A 19761-nucleotide genomic window follows, 5' to 3' on the forward strand; every position below is an offset into this window, starting at 1 on the left:
CGCGTTTATCTTCATTTTTTCATCCAGCAAAAGGTCGTGCTACTTAATTGTGGATGTGTAATTGGGGAATTGTAACCGTACGTTTACTCACCTGATGCGCAATGTGTACTTATGCCTGGCGCATATAATATATATATATAATATAGGCATTTATGTTTTTATAATATTCCCCCTAAGTGTGTAGCGAGCGTTTTCTACAGCTAAAGGTCAAACTTCCTCGACTATTCACAATGACAAAATCGGCACGCTCGCTGAATATTTATTTAGCAAGCTTTCAGGCATGCCAGTTATTCTAAGCTTTTCTTTAGTATATAATTTAATTTAGAATTCATTTGACATAGTCCATGAACTGTTAAGCACAAATTAAAGACCGATTTGGCCCGTACAACTGTTAAACTGTCTTACTCTCTGGCTATCCTCAGCCTCCATCTGCTTAGGCTGCCTTCCATCTTGAAGTATGAGCCCTTCTATATGCTCTAGGTGGGCACTGACCTCAGCTAGCTGCTTCTAGCTTCCCTTTGTGATCAACATAATGACAATGATGATATTAACAATTGTTACAGAGCAACATTTATGAGTGTTAAAGATGAGAATGTCAATGCTAATGATTATGGCAATGCTTATGCCAATGCTAATACTAAGTAAAGACTAGTAAGCTAATTATAATAACGAACTCCTCTTTTTGTATGTCTTTGCAGACTCGCTAACCGACAGTTCAAACACCACGAAAACGCCACTATTTCCAAAGGATTTATTCACGAAAGAACAGCTTGAGAACGGCGCTGTCATCCTGCACATTATCGGTGTTATTTACATGTTTGTGGCGCTGGCAATTGTCTGCGATGAATTCTTCGTGCCTTCCCTTGATGTTATCATTGAAAAGCTCGGCATCACGGACGATGTGGCCGGCGCGACGTTTATGGCGGCAGGTGGCAGTGCCCCAGAGCTCTTCACGAGTGTCATTGGCGTTTTCGTGTCGTTCGACGATGTTGGCATTGGTACGATTGTTGGATCAGCTGTCTTTAACATACTCTTTGTCATTGGAATGTGTGCGCTATTCTCGCGAACGGTCCTGTCGCTAACCTGGTGGCCACTATTTCGCGATTGCTCATTCTACAGCATCAGTTTGCTGGTGTTGATCTACTTTTTTCGCGACAATCGCATATTCTGGTGGGAGGCGCTCATCCTATTTACCATTTACATTGCCTATGTGACCTTCATGAAGTGGAACGTACAGGTGGAGCATTGCGTCAAGAAGATGATTACCAAAAACAAGGTGACTCGCGTCCGAAGTACAGATCAACTTATGCCTGCAGTAAGTAGTTGGGAAGTTTTTTTGCAAAATCAAAATCAAAATCAAAATCAAAATCAAAATCAAAATGAAAAAAAATACTAAAAATTTGTAATCAAAAAAGTCGTTTATGAGAAAGCGAAATTGCAAAATGTCTGCAAAATCCTTTGCCAGGAATATAAATTTTTTGTTACTTAAATGACTTTTCATTTCTCGTTTGAATTCTCGTTTGCTTTGGCCTAATAACTTTCCATGCATTTTTATAAAAATGGGACCAAACAGTTGAGCGGGCGTCTCTTAGCTACTATGACTAAGGGCATTTAGTTGAAAGACTGCAGTCTTATATATGCTCATCATAACTGCATGACTAACACCTTATTTGGCTTTTGGCATTGAAATCAAATTAATGCTGATGCTGATGCTGAGGCTGAGGCTGATCAAGCTGACGTGTTGACAATAATTGAATTTCACCTTTGAGTTTTAACTCAAAAAATACCAATTGAGTGTAATCTTCTGTTACTTATTTTCTCCAAACCAGTTCCGGGAACTGAAGGCGACCAATGTCTGTCAGGGTCAACCAGAGAGAAAGAGAGTGAGCGAGAGTGGGACAGAGAGAACTGCAAGTGAGACTTGAAGAAAACTGTTAGCCAATTTCGTGACATTATTAAAAGAGGTTAGCTCATGCTAAATGACGCATAGTAATAAATTGTTAGCCAACACTGGTCAACTGTTTGGTCTTCGTTTTGCGTATCGCATTCTGAAAATAATGTAGCTACATACGTACTTTTCTATCTCTAATTTAAGCCCATCTCTAGCTCTTAATTGTTTTTCAGTTTCTTAGCGCTTAGCTTTTTTAGTATTTTGTTTTATTTTTTACTCTTCCCAACACTATCTCATATGCTATGCCTCTTACGACTTGTTTAACTACACTGACACATTTAGACACCTACACACACACACACAGCAGCTGTCACACCCACACAGACTTCAAACACTCACCAATCGCAACTGTGCACACACACACACACACACGCTCGCACAGCTTGAACTTGAATATGATCGGAACTTGATTCTGTATTCTAGCTTGATTTCTCTCACTCGCTCAAGCATGTGTTTAACTTTTTTGGGCTCTTTATTAGGTGCACCGTCTACATCATATATCTTAATTTAATCTTTTAAGCACACACAAATAAACAGACCGTAAAATGGCTAAATATCAAATGACTACAACAAAATGGCGCAAGTCTTTGCCTTTGTTGTTAAGTCTCGACAATATTTCAATTATTTTTCATTTATTCAGCTCTATAATAATGCTAATACTGATGCTGATAACAAATATACTTCTGATTTGCCAGTAAATATCTTCATTACTTTTTAAAAGCCCAACGTGACCTGGAGTTAATATTGAATTCCACATATAATATATATTCCACATATATTTATATTATATATATATTTATATATATATTTTTGTAATACATTTTATTTTTATTTGACTGCTTTCACTTGAAAACACATAGGTCTTTAATAATATAAATAAACATGCATTTAGGTATATCTGCCCATAATTTTGATCGTTCTCACAGGTGCTTCTGTAATTGCTCAACTCATTCCTCTGTAAGAAAATGGCGCATTTTATAAAATAATTTTAAAGAATATTTATAAAGCAAATGTGGCAGTAATTTACTTCTAAATTAACGCTTCATTTGTTAAAATTAGCATAGAGAGTCTCTTCTATTGGCATCTTTTGTCTGCCACATATTCCTAATGGTTTGAGAAACGTATGGTTTAAGTGTACTGGATGTCCATCAGAGTAATTCAAACTCTGGTCCCATTTCACCTCTTTGTTTCCGCTGACATGTGCGGGGCTCGCCGATGCAGGCGTCGGTGGTTGTTTGTGTATTGAAGGGCTGCAGTATGATAAAGTAGCTGACGGTCCATCGACGGTATCCAAATCCTTATAGCTTTTGGCTTCTTTAAGCTGTAGGTCAACCTCGGCTTTGGTCTTTCTCAAGTTGTGCCACAGTCTCAGGTCGATGGACTTGAAATCAATGAATACGTATCTGATGATGCGGTAGAGTACCAGATAACCAAGAATTAGGTATAATGCCTGATCGGAATGCTCAAAGAAATAATCGAATGGCTTGTCATTGATATCCAACTTGAACCAGACCAAAAGTAAAGGCACAAACAGCACCCAATAGGCGACTATTGCACACACTTCCACAATTTGTTTGCCAAACATTTTTGCAACGGACGCCCGAACAGCTTGCTTACAGTTATACGACTAAACGAAAAGGGTCACAATACATCGTCTATATAGCTCATGCGTTCAAATTGTTGACAAGTAGCGATAAGTCTATAATTAACCTAGGTATGATCAATAGGGTGAACAATATGATCGCACATTATTTATTTTTTTATGATCCATTTATGTCTTTTATGATGCATCGAACCATTTTATTTTTATACGAAATCAATTTTTTTTGCATGGAAAATATCCATTATGATCAAGATATATATATAGATGAAGTACTTAATAAAATACGTTTATCTGTTGAGTTTTCGAAAATGAAAAGCTTCTTTGCTTGGAATAACTTTATATACATTTTAAGTAACAAAAAATAGTTAATAATAAGAATTAAATAACGCAAATTTAGACTTGATTGTTGATCTCTTCATAGGGGGGCGGCGGTGGTTTCTTTTGCTTACGAATATTGCGAGGAGTTGGCTCGGGTACGAATGGCACTGGCTGATTAAATCCACTGCACACCTCATCTTCCGCTTCTAAAGTTGCAGTTGTGTTCATCTCTTTGAACTCCACCATTTGCGGCTCATTTGTATCATAATATTGACGCTCTTGATTAATCATATTCGCTGTTGCGGGATTTTGTGTCACCCAAATTTTCATTGACCAAGTTTTGAGCTTTAGATAAATGAGTACTACAATTATATAGACGATCAAATAACAGGCGGCCAGTCCCAGAACCATAGAGCATATATATTTGATAGATGTAAAAACTTGAGTCTCATCCCATTTAATCCATCCCCATTGAATGCAATACCACACTATCAAGGGCGCCAAGACAATCCAGTATAGAATGAAGATAAAGATCTCCACAATTCTTTTCTGTATCATTTTTCCACTTCGACCTAGCTCAGCTTTTTTACGTGAGTTACCTTCGAGTTCAGTTACACAACTAAATGTTTGGAATTTTTCAATTTCTTTCTTTAAGATTGTGTAAAATGCGGTTTGATGAGAATTACTCAGTTTATGGTTAATTCCCTCCAAACACAATTATTAATTGTTTCTCTTTGTGGCTGCTGAAAATAACTCTTAAAAGGAGTATAAGTTATAAAAACAAGTTCTTCTTGCATATTAATTTATTAACATTATCAAATAATTTTGAAACAGTTAACAAAAGCACAATTCAGAATCAGTTCCTCATCTTGGATATTATAGTTTTGCTTTCCACTCCTTGGGAACATCTGAATTAGCCGTCTCTTCGGCTATCTTGCTCTTCCCTTTATACTTCTCTAGAAGCTTTTTCATTTTGGCTTTTTCGAAGTTTTTGATTTTATTGTAAGCAAACATTACAATCCGATAAAGTACGACGAAAAACAGTATATCCAATACCACGAATACAAATACGGCCACTATGGTGCTATCCAGATCTTTCAGATCAAAATATAGCCAATTCTTATTTGTACATGTGACATACATATAAGGTGTAAAGTTAAACCAATAGGCGAGCACAAGAAATATTTCCAAAAACTTTTTCTCAAACATCTTTGAAACTTGCTTTACAGTTGAGCAAATGTTTTCAACTGATTAAACGCAACAAATCTCGAGTAATTATAAAAGCTTTAATAATTGTAATTTCAAGAAATATATTAATAATTCGATTGCGGCGACTGCGGTGTAGCAATAAACTCATTGCATTATACAGCCAAAGCCAAGACTCAACTTATTAAAAAAGGTTTTGCTTTTTGCATTTTCGCATGAATCGGAAATATTTGCAATATTTGATCTCTATAACTTTTTGTGAACTCTGTCAATATAATCAAATATTGGTCTCAGATTTACGAAATCTGCCACACCTGCCTCTGCCTGTCACATACATATATATATACACTGACGAGCAAAACTGTAACACATGTTCAATGTTCTCACTTCAACGGTCTGTATTATCTTTTATACTTTATGCATGATTATGATCATAGTCTTGTTTTGTTAGTGAAATATTTGGCTCTTTTATTTATAAATTTGAAGACATTTGATTAGCAATAAGAGAAATACAATAGCAAAGAGTAAAAAAAGTCAAATGTTACAGTTTTGCACTCGCAGAGCAAAACCTATTTACTTTTGTTTCAAAGCTTTTTTTACCATTAAAACTTATTTGTTTTTGTTTAAATCGATAAACCTTGATCATTTTAAGTCAATTTGCAAAATAATTATGATGGCTGATGAAAAGAAAAAGGAAATAATCGAATTATTGATAGGGGCGAATCCGTTAGGAAAGTGGCTAATAAATTTGGTGTTAGCCACATGACTGTGCAGTGTTAAAAACAAAAACAGTTCAGAAAACATTAAAATCAATAAAGGAGGCCGACCGCGACTTTTAAGCCAACGTGACACGCGCCACTTGGCTAACTTAGTTACAGGCAATCGCGACTTTATGCCAATAAAAGCGGCTAATGTGTTAAATTTAAATGCCAGTGAGTGGACAGTCCGTCGCAGTCTCGGCAGATTGGGGCTTAAGGCCAATGAAAGAAAAAAAAAACCATTTCTAGCTAACAGGCACATTAGTTTGCGTTAGAAACTGTGCTATAATGCATGAAAATTTGGCTCTAGCTGATTGGGATGCCATAAGTTACAAATAAAAAGCTTAAACAATGCTAAACAAATTTTTTCAAGGTTATTTGGTCAGATGAAACTAAAATTAATCGTTTTGAGTCAGACGGACGACGTGGTATTGGACTAGGAATCCCACAGTCCAATCGGCAAATACAGTGCGGTGCACGGTGGCGGGTCCATAATGGTTTGGGGCTGTATTTGTACAAATGGAGTTGGGCCCTTACTGTTAATCGATGGGATAATGCGTAAGGAGCAATACCTAAAAATTTTTCAAGAAAATTTGGGAGGAGTCATTGGCAACATGGGTCTGGCTGTTGAAAATTGCATTTTTCAGCAAGACAATGACCCAAAGCACACATCCCATTTGGTGAAAAATTGGTTATTGAACCAAAAGTTTCAAACTATGAAGTGGCCACCGCAATCTCCAGACATGAATCCCATAGAAAATGTATGGAGTCATCTGAAATCGCAGCTTGCGAAATATACGGCCCCTCCAAATGGCAGGATGGAGTTGTGAGAGAGAACGAAGGACGTTTGGTACTCGATTCCACCTGAAATGGTGCGACGCTACACGCAAAGTATGCCAAACCGTATAAACAACCTCAAAAAATCAAAAGGGCTGTGGACCCGTTATTAAAAAAAATTTAATAAAAATATTTGTTTAAAAATATTTGCAGTGCAAAACTGTAACATTTGACTTTTTTTACTCTTTGCTATTGTATTTCTCTTATTGCTAATCAAATGTCTTCAAATTTATAAATAAAAGAGCCAAATATTTCCCTAACAAAACAAGACTATGATCATAATCATGCATAAAGTATAAAAGATAATACAGACCGTTGAAGTGAGAACATTGAACGTGTGTTACAGTTTTGCTCGTCAGTGTATATATATATATACATGCTTATGAAATATCCATTAGAATCATTAAAATAAGAGAACCAAAAAATAATAAGAAATAATTAAAAACAAATTGAAATGAGAAAACTTATTTTTTACATAAAATTGATATATTTATATTTATTACATTTTGTTATTGAATACAGTAAATAAGAGATTCATTTAAAGTCACTCTCTTGTCCTAGCTTACAGTTCCTTTCTTGGCTTTAGCCGGATTATCCTTATGCTGTGCTTCAATATCTCCTTCATTAACTTTATACTTCTCATGCACTTTTTCTAACTTCCTCTTGTAGAACTTTTCCAATTCATTATAGCCATACATAACAAGCCGATAAAACAAAACATATGCTATAATATCCACTAGTCCGAATACGAGTACAGGCAATATCGTTTTTCCCAATTTACCGAAATTTAATTTTAAATAGCCTTTGTGTGTAACTGCGTTATATACGAAGGGCGTAACTTGTAGCCAATAAAAGATTACAGTAAATAATTCTATAAACTTTTTCTCAAACATGTTTAAGCTTGCTTTGACTCTGAGCGAATGCCATGAACTGATTTGTTCCAACAATACTCACCTCAAATGGTTTATTTATTATAATATATTATATTATTATAATATATTGCCACGAAGTATTTTTATTTAAAAAATCATGCGGTTGTACGGAATGCCGTTCTACGTATACAGAAGTTTTGGTAAACTTATTATTTTTAAAAATAATATACCACTTGGATAACATTTATTATCAATTCGATTCGTGTGCTAGAAATAAACTTTTCAACTTTTTCGATTCGATGACACACATACTTACTTTCCTATAGCTTACACTGAAATGAGGGGTTTTTTAAATATTTGTTCTAGAATATTTATTTGTTGTTTATGATTCAAATAAATAAATATTTATTGTTGTAAATGGTAAATTCATTACGTGGCGTCATTTCACACTATTAAGAAAATATAACTATTTGTGTAAATGGTTCAATAATTTTTTTTATTATATAGTATAGTATATCTTTTATTATGTAGTATATTAATATAACAAATTGGATATATATATATCAAATACTAGTATATATATATATATATATATATATAAATCAATAGATAAACAGCTAACAATTCGTATTTTCTGAACTTAAAACTAGGTAATAAATATCTGTTTATGGAATTACTGCCAAACATGACTCGCAAAAATTATTCGTGTTCGCTTGCTAATATGAAAATAAAAAGAAAATATAACTACATATTTTTATATTTCAAAAACGTCACTAAATGATTTATTCCATCGACAGGAATAGCTAACATTAGAGTTTTATCGTATCATTTAGAATAACTATAATTGAGTAAGTGTCTCAGCTATATATATATTGCCTTGAGCGATTTGATAGTCCATGAACTATGCACTCTGATGAGCTGCCCGAAGTGCTTTACACATATAAGAATCTGATTAACTATATAGTTCGCGACTCGAAAATGAACAATGGAACTTATTCATCAAATTAAACTAGAATTCGCATGTCTGCGTCAAAAATTTTTCTAAAATTGGGTTGATCTTTGGTTCTTTGGCTAATGCTAATACTTGATGCGAATTGCCTTTCGCTCTTCCAGTTTTTTATATCTTGGGTCTCAGCTGCTGGGAGGTGCCCATTAGGACATCGGGCGACATGATGATACCATGGCTGAGCTTGCGGGCCAGGCCAGGTGTGCGCGGCGGCGTCGATGGCACAGGCGGAGCACACCTCAAACTAGGCGTGGGACTTGAGACAGGCTGCTGTTGCCGCAGATGTGCATGGGGCAATGTGGCACTGCGCAGCGGTCGCGTCTCGTGTTTGATGTGTATGCGTGCCAAATCACTTTCCACTAGCAGCGGATGACTTATTGTACGTATGACCTTTGGCATTTGATCCTTGCCTGCAGCTGGGCCATCCACGGTATCAATATTCTCTGTGGATACGGCCTGATAATGTGATTTATCCTTTAGCTGCGATTCGGGATCTTCCTGGGTTTTCTTCAGCTTATGCCACATTTTCACATCACAAACTTTTAGCTTCATATAGATGAAGATCACAATTCGATAAAAGGTCACATAGCCAGCGAGCAGGCAGAGCGCGAATGTGGCGTGATCCGAGAACGATTGAAAGGGTATATTTAGATCCCAGCGTATCCAATTTTGTGTCTTGCAATATTGATAGATGGCTGGCGTTATGACCATCCAATAGAAGAGTAGTGTAAACAGTTCAATAATCCTTTTTTGAAACATTATTTATCTTTGTATTCTATTTGATTTTTGCCAAGAAAGCCCGCGTTAACGCTGCTGGTTCCGTTTTGTATTCGTATTCGTTGCGTTTGGGTTCAGATTCGTTACTAAATGATGTGCACAGAGCGCATAACCCAGCTATATAATACAAATCAACGATCAATGCAGCCAGTCAGTCAACCCAGCTGAAAGCCAGACTTAACACAGAAAGAGAGCGACATACCAAGTGTGTGTGTGTGAGAGAGAGACAGAAAAAGAGAGAGAGAGAAGTACACAAAGACTCTCTGAGTCAAACACTGCGATTCGCGAGTTATCTGTGCTCAGTGTTAGACAAGCTCTTGGATGGGCTGCTTTTTGTTTTTGTTTTGTATCGATATCAGCTGGCTATATATATACATTAGCCGTATTACTATATCGTCGTACAACGTAAACAAAATCCCTGGAATAAGTGCATTAATTCTTGGAACTGGTTTTTGGGTTCAACCCCTCAGAGACAGGTGACAAGTGCACAAATATATATGATAAACATATTTTTATCATATACATGTATATAGTATAAAAACAGGTTGAGTGACAAGTTGAGTCGTGTTGTGAGTCTTTTATATATTGTATATTCGAGCAGGTTCATTTGTATATTTTGCAATTTACATTTCTTAGATCATTGGCTCGACTTTGTCTTCGATTTGTTTTAAGTTTCTTATTTTTGTGACGTGGCATGGCGAAATTTTTTAAGTCAAGCTGAGATTTTGAAATTGTGATTCATGCGAGTTTAAATTTAATTTATTATGCGATTTAAACACCTGTAGTAACTGAGCGTTTCGATAATGATATTTTTTGCTGCTGTAGTAACATGCTTTTGGCATGATTTCACAGGTCTTGAAACACAAACAAAGAAACAAATCAATTGCCAATAATTTTGCTGTCAAAGTCTATCAAGCAGAATGATAATTTAATGGAACACCCGCTTAAATGCACTCGCCATCTATAACTATTTATACTCAGCTGAGTTGTTAATTTCATCCTCGTCGACTTAACTTCATTGCCGACCCGTTTTTGCTCGTATATCGTAAGTGGTATGAGTCTTAGGCTATCTATTGTTTAAGCTCATTCAGAAGCGCGGCAAAAACAACATAACTTGCCATTAATTAGCGGCATAATCAGCCATGAGGTAGTTCACCTGGGCACGAGCCAATGTGCTAATTGGCCGGAGGCTAGTTAGTTGGGGGCTAGTTTTTGTTGATCTTGAATTGCCCTACACAAGCCCCAATTCTGCATAGCTCTGTCTATATTACATAAGTATAAATACAAATATATGTGCATGTGCTTGCTCCAATTATTATGAATGGACTGTGTTGTGGCTGGACAGGCTGCAAACAAATACTCTGCTTATTATGTACCACACATATCAAGCCACTTACAATCTATAAATAGAAGCTCAGACAGTTTACAGATTGAAGTTTCTTTACGCTGGAATTTCATCTGCTTAAACGTGTTGGTTAAACAAACGCTTAACACATCATGCCAGATAGCTTTAAAGAGACGTACTTTAATCGTATCTTTTCATATAAGGTAACAAGAATTTTCTAATCACAAATTACTCTTGGGCGTTATATTATTTTATATAAATATATATACTCGAGAATATATGATTATATGCATATTCATATCATTTTTATAATAAAATTCTTGCAAAAATATATATATTATTATCATATAAGAAGAGAAAAACGTATTTGTTTATGATTATATATATTTAAGAATAATTAAACAAATACTTGATTTCTTTAATCTGACATTAAGCAAGAATGTTCTGTTCACAGATAACTCTAGACTCAAACAAGTAATTTTATCTAATCGTCTCTTATTAAAACAAGAATTCTTATAATCATGCCTTATAGAGTAAAGTATAAATGATTATAAACATATTAAAATCTGAATGAATTACAGTTATGGAATTGTTGTATATGTGTATATTAAGGGAATAATTAAACATTTATCTAAATTCCGTATAAGCACAAGAATTTTCCACTCAAATTGCAAAATTTAATCTTTCAGCAATAATAAATAATTATTATAATTATTATTTATTTTCTATATACGATATATACTCCTTAAGATTTGTATAATCCCAGTTTGATTTTCATGAATGAAATACGATCGGCTTAAACCTGTTCCGTAAATATATCAAGAAATTGTCACACGTGCCCTCGATTTTATGAATGGAATACGTTCTGGATAGACGTGTTCTTTAAACATATGCACAACACTTTACATAACACTCGCACATACTCAAAGCTTTTATATATAGTACCTGTAATATATGTATTTATCAAGAATTTTCTTATACGTACTTAACGTGTATCTACTATATTTTAACTAATTATCACCCGATAGCCATATACGTTAGTCATTCAACATTTTCATATATATTTAGATAGCGATAATTTTTGCTATTATTTTTTCTAATTTGTTCTTGCTCTCATCTCGCACTTCTAGCGCTTTCTTTGGCCACTCATAAGTGTGAGCTTTATGTTGTTTTTTTTTTTTTGTTTCAATTTTATTGAAAAACTTCTAATATTTCATTTGAGTTTCTGTGTTTACTTTTTTGATTATAGTGAAGGCAAAATGAAATACAACAAAACTTCCCACTGCGCTTTGATAAATACAAAAAAGTATATATATGTACATTTTTTCCTAATTAAACAAAAAATATACAAAATATAAAAAGTCATTGAATACTGAAGCTTGTATGTATACTTGAAAAAATAGTTGCAAAATCTAAAAAAACTGTATGATATTTTTGTATTACTAAAAAACTTACTTTTATTTCAAATGTATAAAAAATTATATTTATGTTTACCTTTGATTTCCAAGAGCCACCAAACCAAACCACATTGATAGATGTCTGAGCTAGTGGAATGCAAAGCCACATAGTCAACTGTGGTGCTTGGCCGTTGAGCCCGCTGTTTTACACCTGATGCATCCAGTCGTATGCACCCAAACTATCAAAATCCTGATGTATATAAATATCTATATGAAACGTTCCTTAAAATGTTTGCTGCACTCTTGCCATGCATTCGTTTTGCTGCACACGAACCAAAGTTTGTTTATGCCTAGCAGACTTGCAATTTTCCATTTGAAAACCTCTCGAGGTGGACCTGACAAGACATATGATCCAAATAATAATTGTTATATGCCTGCTTTAAGAGCTGCCCAGAGTAGAGTTCAAGAGTTGTGGTCCGCTTGCCTGTGAAATACTTTTTTACACGTTGTTTAACTCTCTGTATATTACGTGTTGTGGTTACCTTACATCAAGTTAATTTCCAAATATCATTTCTTTAGTACACTTTTGGTTGTTTATTGTTTCTAAATATTGGCTACATTAAATTGCACTTAACAATTCGATTAGCCTTTAAGCGATACAACAGCTGAAAACTACAACAACTACAAAGTACATACAACTGCTACTACAACATACTAACAACAACGCTCTACACTAAACTGTAAATTTATACAAATTGCAATAATAAACTTTTCTTCTTCTTCTTTTCACCTTTTTCTCAACAACAACAACAACAACAACAATGCTTACCATTAAAATAATATTGAAAACAACCCAATCCCATTTACACTGCTCTTAAAAAATTAATTAAATTGAAAATACAATTGAAACACCTTTCAATGCTGAAATCTCTCGACATGAAACTAAAACGTAACCAAATAACCGTTAACTGTTAACGTAAACGTAAACGTAACCGTAACCGTAACCGTACCACCCGTTCCATCGTTCTTCCTTCACTTCAGGGTAATGCGGCCAACTCATCGGAAACGTCAATGGCCACACAGCCGGGCGGTTCGGTGACATCCCGGGCGGCCAGCGAGACCCGTTCGGGTCCAGCCGGTTCGAGCAATGCGGGCGCTACAGGTAATAGCAGTGGTGGGACCGCTGGTAGTACACAAACCGGTGCAAAATTCCGTCATGGCCTATTACAGCTAATGATACACACCATAGATCCACTACACGATGGTAAGTTCGTTTGAGTTTGTCACGTTGTGTTTTGCACAAGCCAAAAGAAAATCACAGAAAAAGAATGAAATTTAATAATGTGTGCCTTATACCCCTCCCAGCTCCCTCCCTGAGACCCCATATCAAAAAGCTCCTAGTTCCTTAAAAGTACAAAGCTTCCCCACCCATAACGCTTACATTAAAAAACAAAAGCAATTACATTATACCAACTACTTATACTATATATAATTTACTTAATTCCTTAAAAATATAATAAAAATACTGTTTGTTGCCTTCGGTTGTCCGAAGTTATGAATACCCTTGCAGAGGTTAGTTACACAAAATGGAACCAGAAATGGAATATTAAGATTCTCATATATGTTGAAAACAAAACAAAACTCATTAAATCAAAATTTTGTTTCAAAAAAATAATAATAAATAAAAAAATCTATGTGCTAAACTAGTTTTCTCTCTCAATGAGCTTTGTAATCATGGCAATTGCTAACATAGATATTTTCAATTCGACAATATGTAAGCAGATAATTTATATCCTCGGTGATAAAGTGTTTATAAGATCAAAATTTGGCTGAGATATGAATTGCTTTAAAAGACTTTATATTCCAGATTATGTTTGAATCTATATCTATTATCTATTATCTATAAGACATGTTTTCCAATATTCAAAATTCTGGATTAAAATTAAACTGATAGACCGTTATTTATTGAAAATATATATTCATAGCTCATTTGCTATTCCATTAATTTTACTATCAGAACAGGTTCAACACCTGATCAAGACAATATATAAATAATGACACACTGCCCACTGCAAGGATATTAAAGCTTAAAAGCTAAAAAGAAAACTGTGTTCAGTTCCTTTAAAGTCTGTGTATATTCTGTGTTCCTTCTAACTGGATGTTTGACTTGCTAGCAAAAAGTTACTTACACCTTACTCTTTACTCTCTTTCTCTCTATGTATTTATATATTTTCCGATTGGCTTTTCTTCATTTTTTGTGTTTCGTTTGTTCGTTCGCTTTGTTTGTTTGTGTTTGCTCGTCTTTGTTGACTTGGCTTTTGCGCTGGTTAGTTTTTAATGCCTGACCTTGAGGCCACTTATCGAATTACCAGGGGCTAGTAGCTCGGCCAGACTGAACGTCGCGACGTTGCTTCGCTCGTCAATTGACAGCTGTGCTGTGCACACTTTGCACCTATTACACAGCCCTACTCAGGTATACCCTAGCAAGTTTTCCGTGGCATATCAGGAGGGGGTATGTATTCTAGTTCTTCGGCTATAGCACCGGACGTGCTCGCATTGATTTATTATGTATTAGGCACAGAGCCGACTAGATTGGGTTGGGTTGGGTTGCGGCACGGACATAAATATGTATGGGACCACGTTGCCACGGCAATGGCCCACAGCCCAAGACCAAGACAAACTCGAAACTCAAACTGAAACTAAAGCTAAAGCCAAAGCCAAAGATTAAATTAAACCAAAGCAAAGCAAACTAACCAGGGCCAGACCAGGCCGTTTCGGTATCAAGGTTTTCCACAGGTACAAAGTGTTAAAATTCTTTTACTAGTTCTCTTTTTTCTTAATTCTCGCATAAACCGAACTTAATTGTCAGCGGATATTGCAAGCTTGTGGGAAAATCGAAAACAGAAAAGCAAAAAACAAAAAGGTTTCAAAGGTTGATAGACTCTATAGCCTAAAAGAAATTGCATTCGACTTATAATTCGACTTGTATAATTATGGAAGATAAGATGACTTCAGCTTAAACATAACATATCCATAAGCAAAAGCTTTTCTCTCTAGGGATTTCGATATTCTACAGAATATTCCCTGTATTTTTTTCCAGTATTTACTTTCTTCAATCGGAAAGCAATTTCGTCTTCCATTAAAAAATTCTCTAACTAACCCTATAAATAAATAAATAAGGTGTTAGGAATTTTTTAGTGTGATATTGTTTTTTCTTCTTTCGTTTAGTTAATATTAAATCGTTATTAAATATTTTCTGCTAAGATTTCAATGTCAATATTTTGAGTTGTGCTGCCTCATTAAAATGCAATTTACTTTTCTATATACCATACTATTTTCCGCTTAGTCATTTCTTTATATAATTTTGCTTAAAAAATTAAAGAACAAAAAAATAATGATGAAAGCAATTTACGAAAATATTTTATGTTGTTCAATGTCAGTTTGGAGTTACATTTATATACTATATACATATGCGTTATATATTAAACTATGTATAAATATTTGATAGATTGTATACGATAGACATTCCTAGAATGTTGTGCGCAGCTTAGTACTTACGAATACACTCGTTTATATGTATGAGTGGAGTATCTATTCATATCTGGTATTCGTATCTCTATATATCTATATAGTATATTTAAGATTGATTTGGTTGCAAACGTTCCATTGCTTCGCTTGAACATTTCATTCTGTTTACTCTTTCAGCATTAATTTTGACGCGTGACAATAACAAAATAATTTATAATGTGCATATGACTTATGTATTTATATATGTATATAAATATATATATATATATATAATACATATTTATAAACAATGTGTGCATTCAATGTTGTTTGTGTAATTGTAATTACTTAGCAACTAGTACAATTGGCTTTACAAAAATGCTGTTCGAAATTGGCCCGGGCCTAGTACCCCAGTAGGCAGCCACAATCTATCAGATATTCATTTGTATTTAATAGCTACAAGTTATTAACGAGGTGCCTGCATGTATCATGTTGCCGTTGACTAGTCGAGCGGGTTGCTTATTTATTTCGCGTTTTTATCATTTTTTATTTGTGTTTAGGTCTAATCGTTTATATATTTACCTAAATCATTGGAATGTTTATTGTACTAGCAATGTTTACATCTGTTTTCAAGTGTGCTTATAATCAATATGGCATTTTGCACAATTTTTATAAGGCTTATGATGTAGGATATGCCCTGAAATATTAAAAAGACAGCAAAGAGAAGATAAAGGAATATGTTCTTCAATCAAATTAAACAACATGTGAGCAGCCTACGCCGTTGTCAGTGTATACAAATTGCCAAAAATAATGAATTGCATGAGCACTAAAAATATATCACTTGAGATATTCTGTAAGTTTATGAAAATAATTCGTTAAATTGTTTGTATTATATAAAAACAAAATAACTTTCAGCTTTAGATTTTCGAAATTCCTGTGCTAAAACGTTGATCAAGAAAATGAAATTAATTTTAAAGCATCAGTCTAAGAAACGATTTTCACAACACTGACAAATCTGGCAAAGCTGATACAATACTCTTTGTGGAAAATATTTCAACACTATCCGAAATGCATAATTCCCAAGTCTACATAATAACGTCTTATGCTTAGTTCATATGAATAGCATGTGGTTAACGTGTTTTCCATAGATGAAACTGGTGTATAAAAAGTTTGCATAACAAAAAAAATTACATATATATATATTTACTATATCTAGCTAAGTCTTATCTTTATAGCGTATATTAGTTGTAAGCTAAGCCTAACTCTAAGTTTCTCTCGATATGAACACATATGTATATGTATATACAAAATGTTAGTGCCAAATGCTATACTATACATGGGGCGCCCAAAAGCAGCGCTTTAGCGGCGACAGACGGTTTACATAACCCCAGTGCGAACTTCATACCACATTGACAACAAACTAAAACCAGAATTACTAAAAATTTAAATAAAAAAGAAACCCGTCCGTGTTCCCAAGCCAAAAGATTCGCATTCGCATCAATCCAAAACCTCAAAATTTTCAAAAACCAAGTCAAAAAATAAAACTCAAAAAATTCCCCATTCCTAGTGCAAAACACAAGTTCGATGTCACACTCAAAAAAAAAAAAAAAAAAAAAAAAAACAAAAAAAAATTAAAAAATAAATTAAAAAATTTTAAGACAAATAAATTCGATAAAAAGTTAGACCAAAAATCCATGAGACTCTAACACGGTAAATATCAGTAGTGTATTCATTTAGTTAATATATCTAGCTTTATTAGTCTTAGATGTAGCTTTATGCCCCTGAAATCCTCTCTCAAACTTATCCTCTCTCTCTCTAAACACTCATGGTCACAACTATTGCTTCGATTTCAATGCTGTTCTATGTGCGTGTGTGTATGTGTCTGTGTCTGTGTCTGTATGTCTGTCTCTGTACCTATTTCACTGTCCTGCTAGCATCCCAGACTCTCTGAAACGCTCTCTAGCCCATACCTCAACTTTAGCTTAGTCTCTAACCTACTAGCTAATACTCTAACTACTGTTACTACATACTACTATAATAACCAACCTCCAAAATGCTATTTCGCAACTGACATCAACATTTTGTATAAAATATTTTCAATATACTCTATCCCAAAATATTATAAAGGGCATTTAGCTGCTTGTAAATTAACTTAAAAACAAAAAACCAAAAACAGATTTAAAATTTAATCAAAAATATGTGAACAATATATAAAACTGGGTTAATTCGTTTTATTCTCATTTTTAATCGATGCAATTTTATTCTTTCTTTCTTCTTCTTTTATTTGTTTAATTTTTGGAAAAAAATATAAAAATAAACACTTGGATTTTGCGTTGAAAACTCAATTCGTACTGTGTGCAAACAAAAAAATCAAACTACAAAAACACCGCCTACTACTCTAATCTACTCTGCTACTGCAACAACAACCAACAACAAACAACACACACACACTCTGTCTCTCTGTCTGTCTCTCTCTCTCTCTGTCTCTCTCTGTCTCTCTACACTCTACACACACTCTGTGTATGCATATGTTTGTTTTCTATGAAAATCGAATCGAAACACCTTCCTCAAAAAAAATTAAAAACAACCCAACACACAATTACAATGACAAAGATGATGTTCCAGGCAAAGTGGACGAGAAGGCAACTCAGCTGCATGCCATTGCCTCGCTTAAGGTGCTGCTGGATGCAACAAAACCGCAACGTGGTGGCGCCACTACCTCGGCGGCCAATCACGTCAAGATTAACCTCAAGGAAACAACGTTGGCCGATCGACCCAATGGGAATATCGATACGACGCTCGATTCGGTAAGTTAACACATTACGACTTTCCCTACGATATGCTACAATTATATATACCCATGATATGATTCAATTTGATTATACTAAAGAAAAAGTGCTAATGAAATGATTGCTCATGATTTCTAGGCATGATTTACAATCAGTTTTTTTTTTCAATTGAGTTATTTATCGTATTTGTTGATATTCCGATATTGTTTTTTTTTAACGAATTGAACTTTGTCACACACAATGCGCTGCATTCTTCATACAATAAATCGCCGAAGAATATCGTAAAATATTAAATATCGTAAAAATGTTGAATACAATAAAGTTGAATACCGTAAGCGTCGAATATCGTATTTTTGGAACAAACCTGACTCCTGTTAAACGTAGTATGTGGACCAGATTCAAACTGTATTTGAAAATTACGATATTGACGATATCGTAGAACAAGCTACCAACAGTATCGTAAAATGTTAAATGGTTTTAATTGATGTACATACATATTTAGTTTATATTGTTTATATGGTGGACCCAGTGTTTAGAGGACCAGACTCAAGCGTGTTATAATATTTTCATTTACATCATTTACAACAAATTTAATCCATGACTGTTGGCATGTTTTCTCTACATTGCTACTTGATTGATAGATTGGTTAAGTAATTGCTGCGTTTGGACTGATTCTAAGCCCAAAATTTAAGACACGTATTTTTTTTCCAATTTGTAAGCCCAGACATTACTTATTTATGTGTATCTTTTATGTGTTCTCTTCCTTTTTACGCGCTTTGAAGTTCAACTTTAAGTGTGTTAACAACCCCTAAAAGCAAAAACAAAAACAAAAAACTATCAACTAATGCGGTCTCTGTGTATTTATGCAACGTTTCTGTGTGACTTATAAATTGAAAAAATTATGTTTTACTTTAATCTTATCTGTATATGATAACTTTTCATACACCTTTCCCAACAATCACCAAAAACCCTTCGTTGTGTATGTTTACTTATAACCTTAACTGTAATACTCTATCGTCCATGTCCACCAAGCCATTACCATATATCTATCTCTCTATCTCTCTCTATCTCTCTCTCTCTCTCGCTCTCTGTGCCTCTCTTAAATTCTAACTCTATTTCTCCATCTATCTCTCTGTGTGTGCGTGTGTTTCTGTGTCTTGCCTTAACATCAACCAAACATTCCCTAAGAAGCAAATATAATAATTAAAGAGCTAATTCGGAACTGTGAAGTTTTTTAACAAATTTGCTATTATCGTTTTCGCAGACACCATTTGGAAAACAATCATTTGCTTTGTATCTTGAATTTTGAAACAGTGTTAAGCGAATGCTGACAGCTCCTATTTAAGAATAGTCCAAATAGAAGAAAATTAAACACAAAACTTAATATTCACAATA

General features: G+C 34.3%; 2 protein-coding genes across 13 annotated transcripts in view; one reads left to right on the forward strand and one right to left on the reverse strand.

Annotated features, from left to right (window-relative positions):
- The window catches only part of LOC111594793 (sodium/potassium/calcium exchanger Nckx30C), a 40999-nt gene that overhangs the window by 16339 nt on the left and 4899 nt on the right, over positions 1 to 19761 (forward strand). For 2 of the 12 annotated variants that reach the window (XM_023308249.2, XM_023308253.2), the window contains exons 3-5: positions 699 to 1315; positions 13112 to 13334; positions 18191 to 18384. In XM_023308249.2, the coding sequence (XP_023164017.2) occupies positions 699 to 1315; positions 13112 to 13334; positions 18191 to 18384 (1034 nt within the window). Of the gene's footprint in view, positions 1 to 698; positions 1316 to 13111; positions 13335 to 16253; positions 16370 to 18190; positions 18385 to 19761 lie in introns of those variants that run through there. The other 10 variants (XM_023308251.2, XM_023308254.2, XM_023308252.2 and 7 more) reach the window with 7 other exon arrangements.
- On the reverse strand, positions 8254 to 9431 carry LOC111594795. Its single transcript, XM_023308262.2, has one exon. It carries the CDS (start codon positions 9308 to 9310, stop codon positions 8663 to 8665), a length of 648 nt encoding a protein of 215 aa, XP_023164030.1. The 5' UTR covers positions 9311 to 9431; the 3' UTR covers positions 8254 to 8662.

Source organism: Drosophila hydei, unplaced genomic scaffold, assembly GCF_003285905.1.
Source record: "Drosophila hydei strain 15085-1641.00,03,60 unplaced genomic scaffold, DhydRS2 tig00000149-arrow-pilon, whole genome shotgun sequence".
Classification (NCBI taxonomy): domain Eukaryota; kingdom Metazoa; phylum Arthropoda; class Insecta; order Diptera; family Drosophilidae; genus Drosophila; species Drosophila hydei.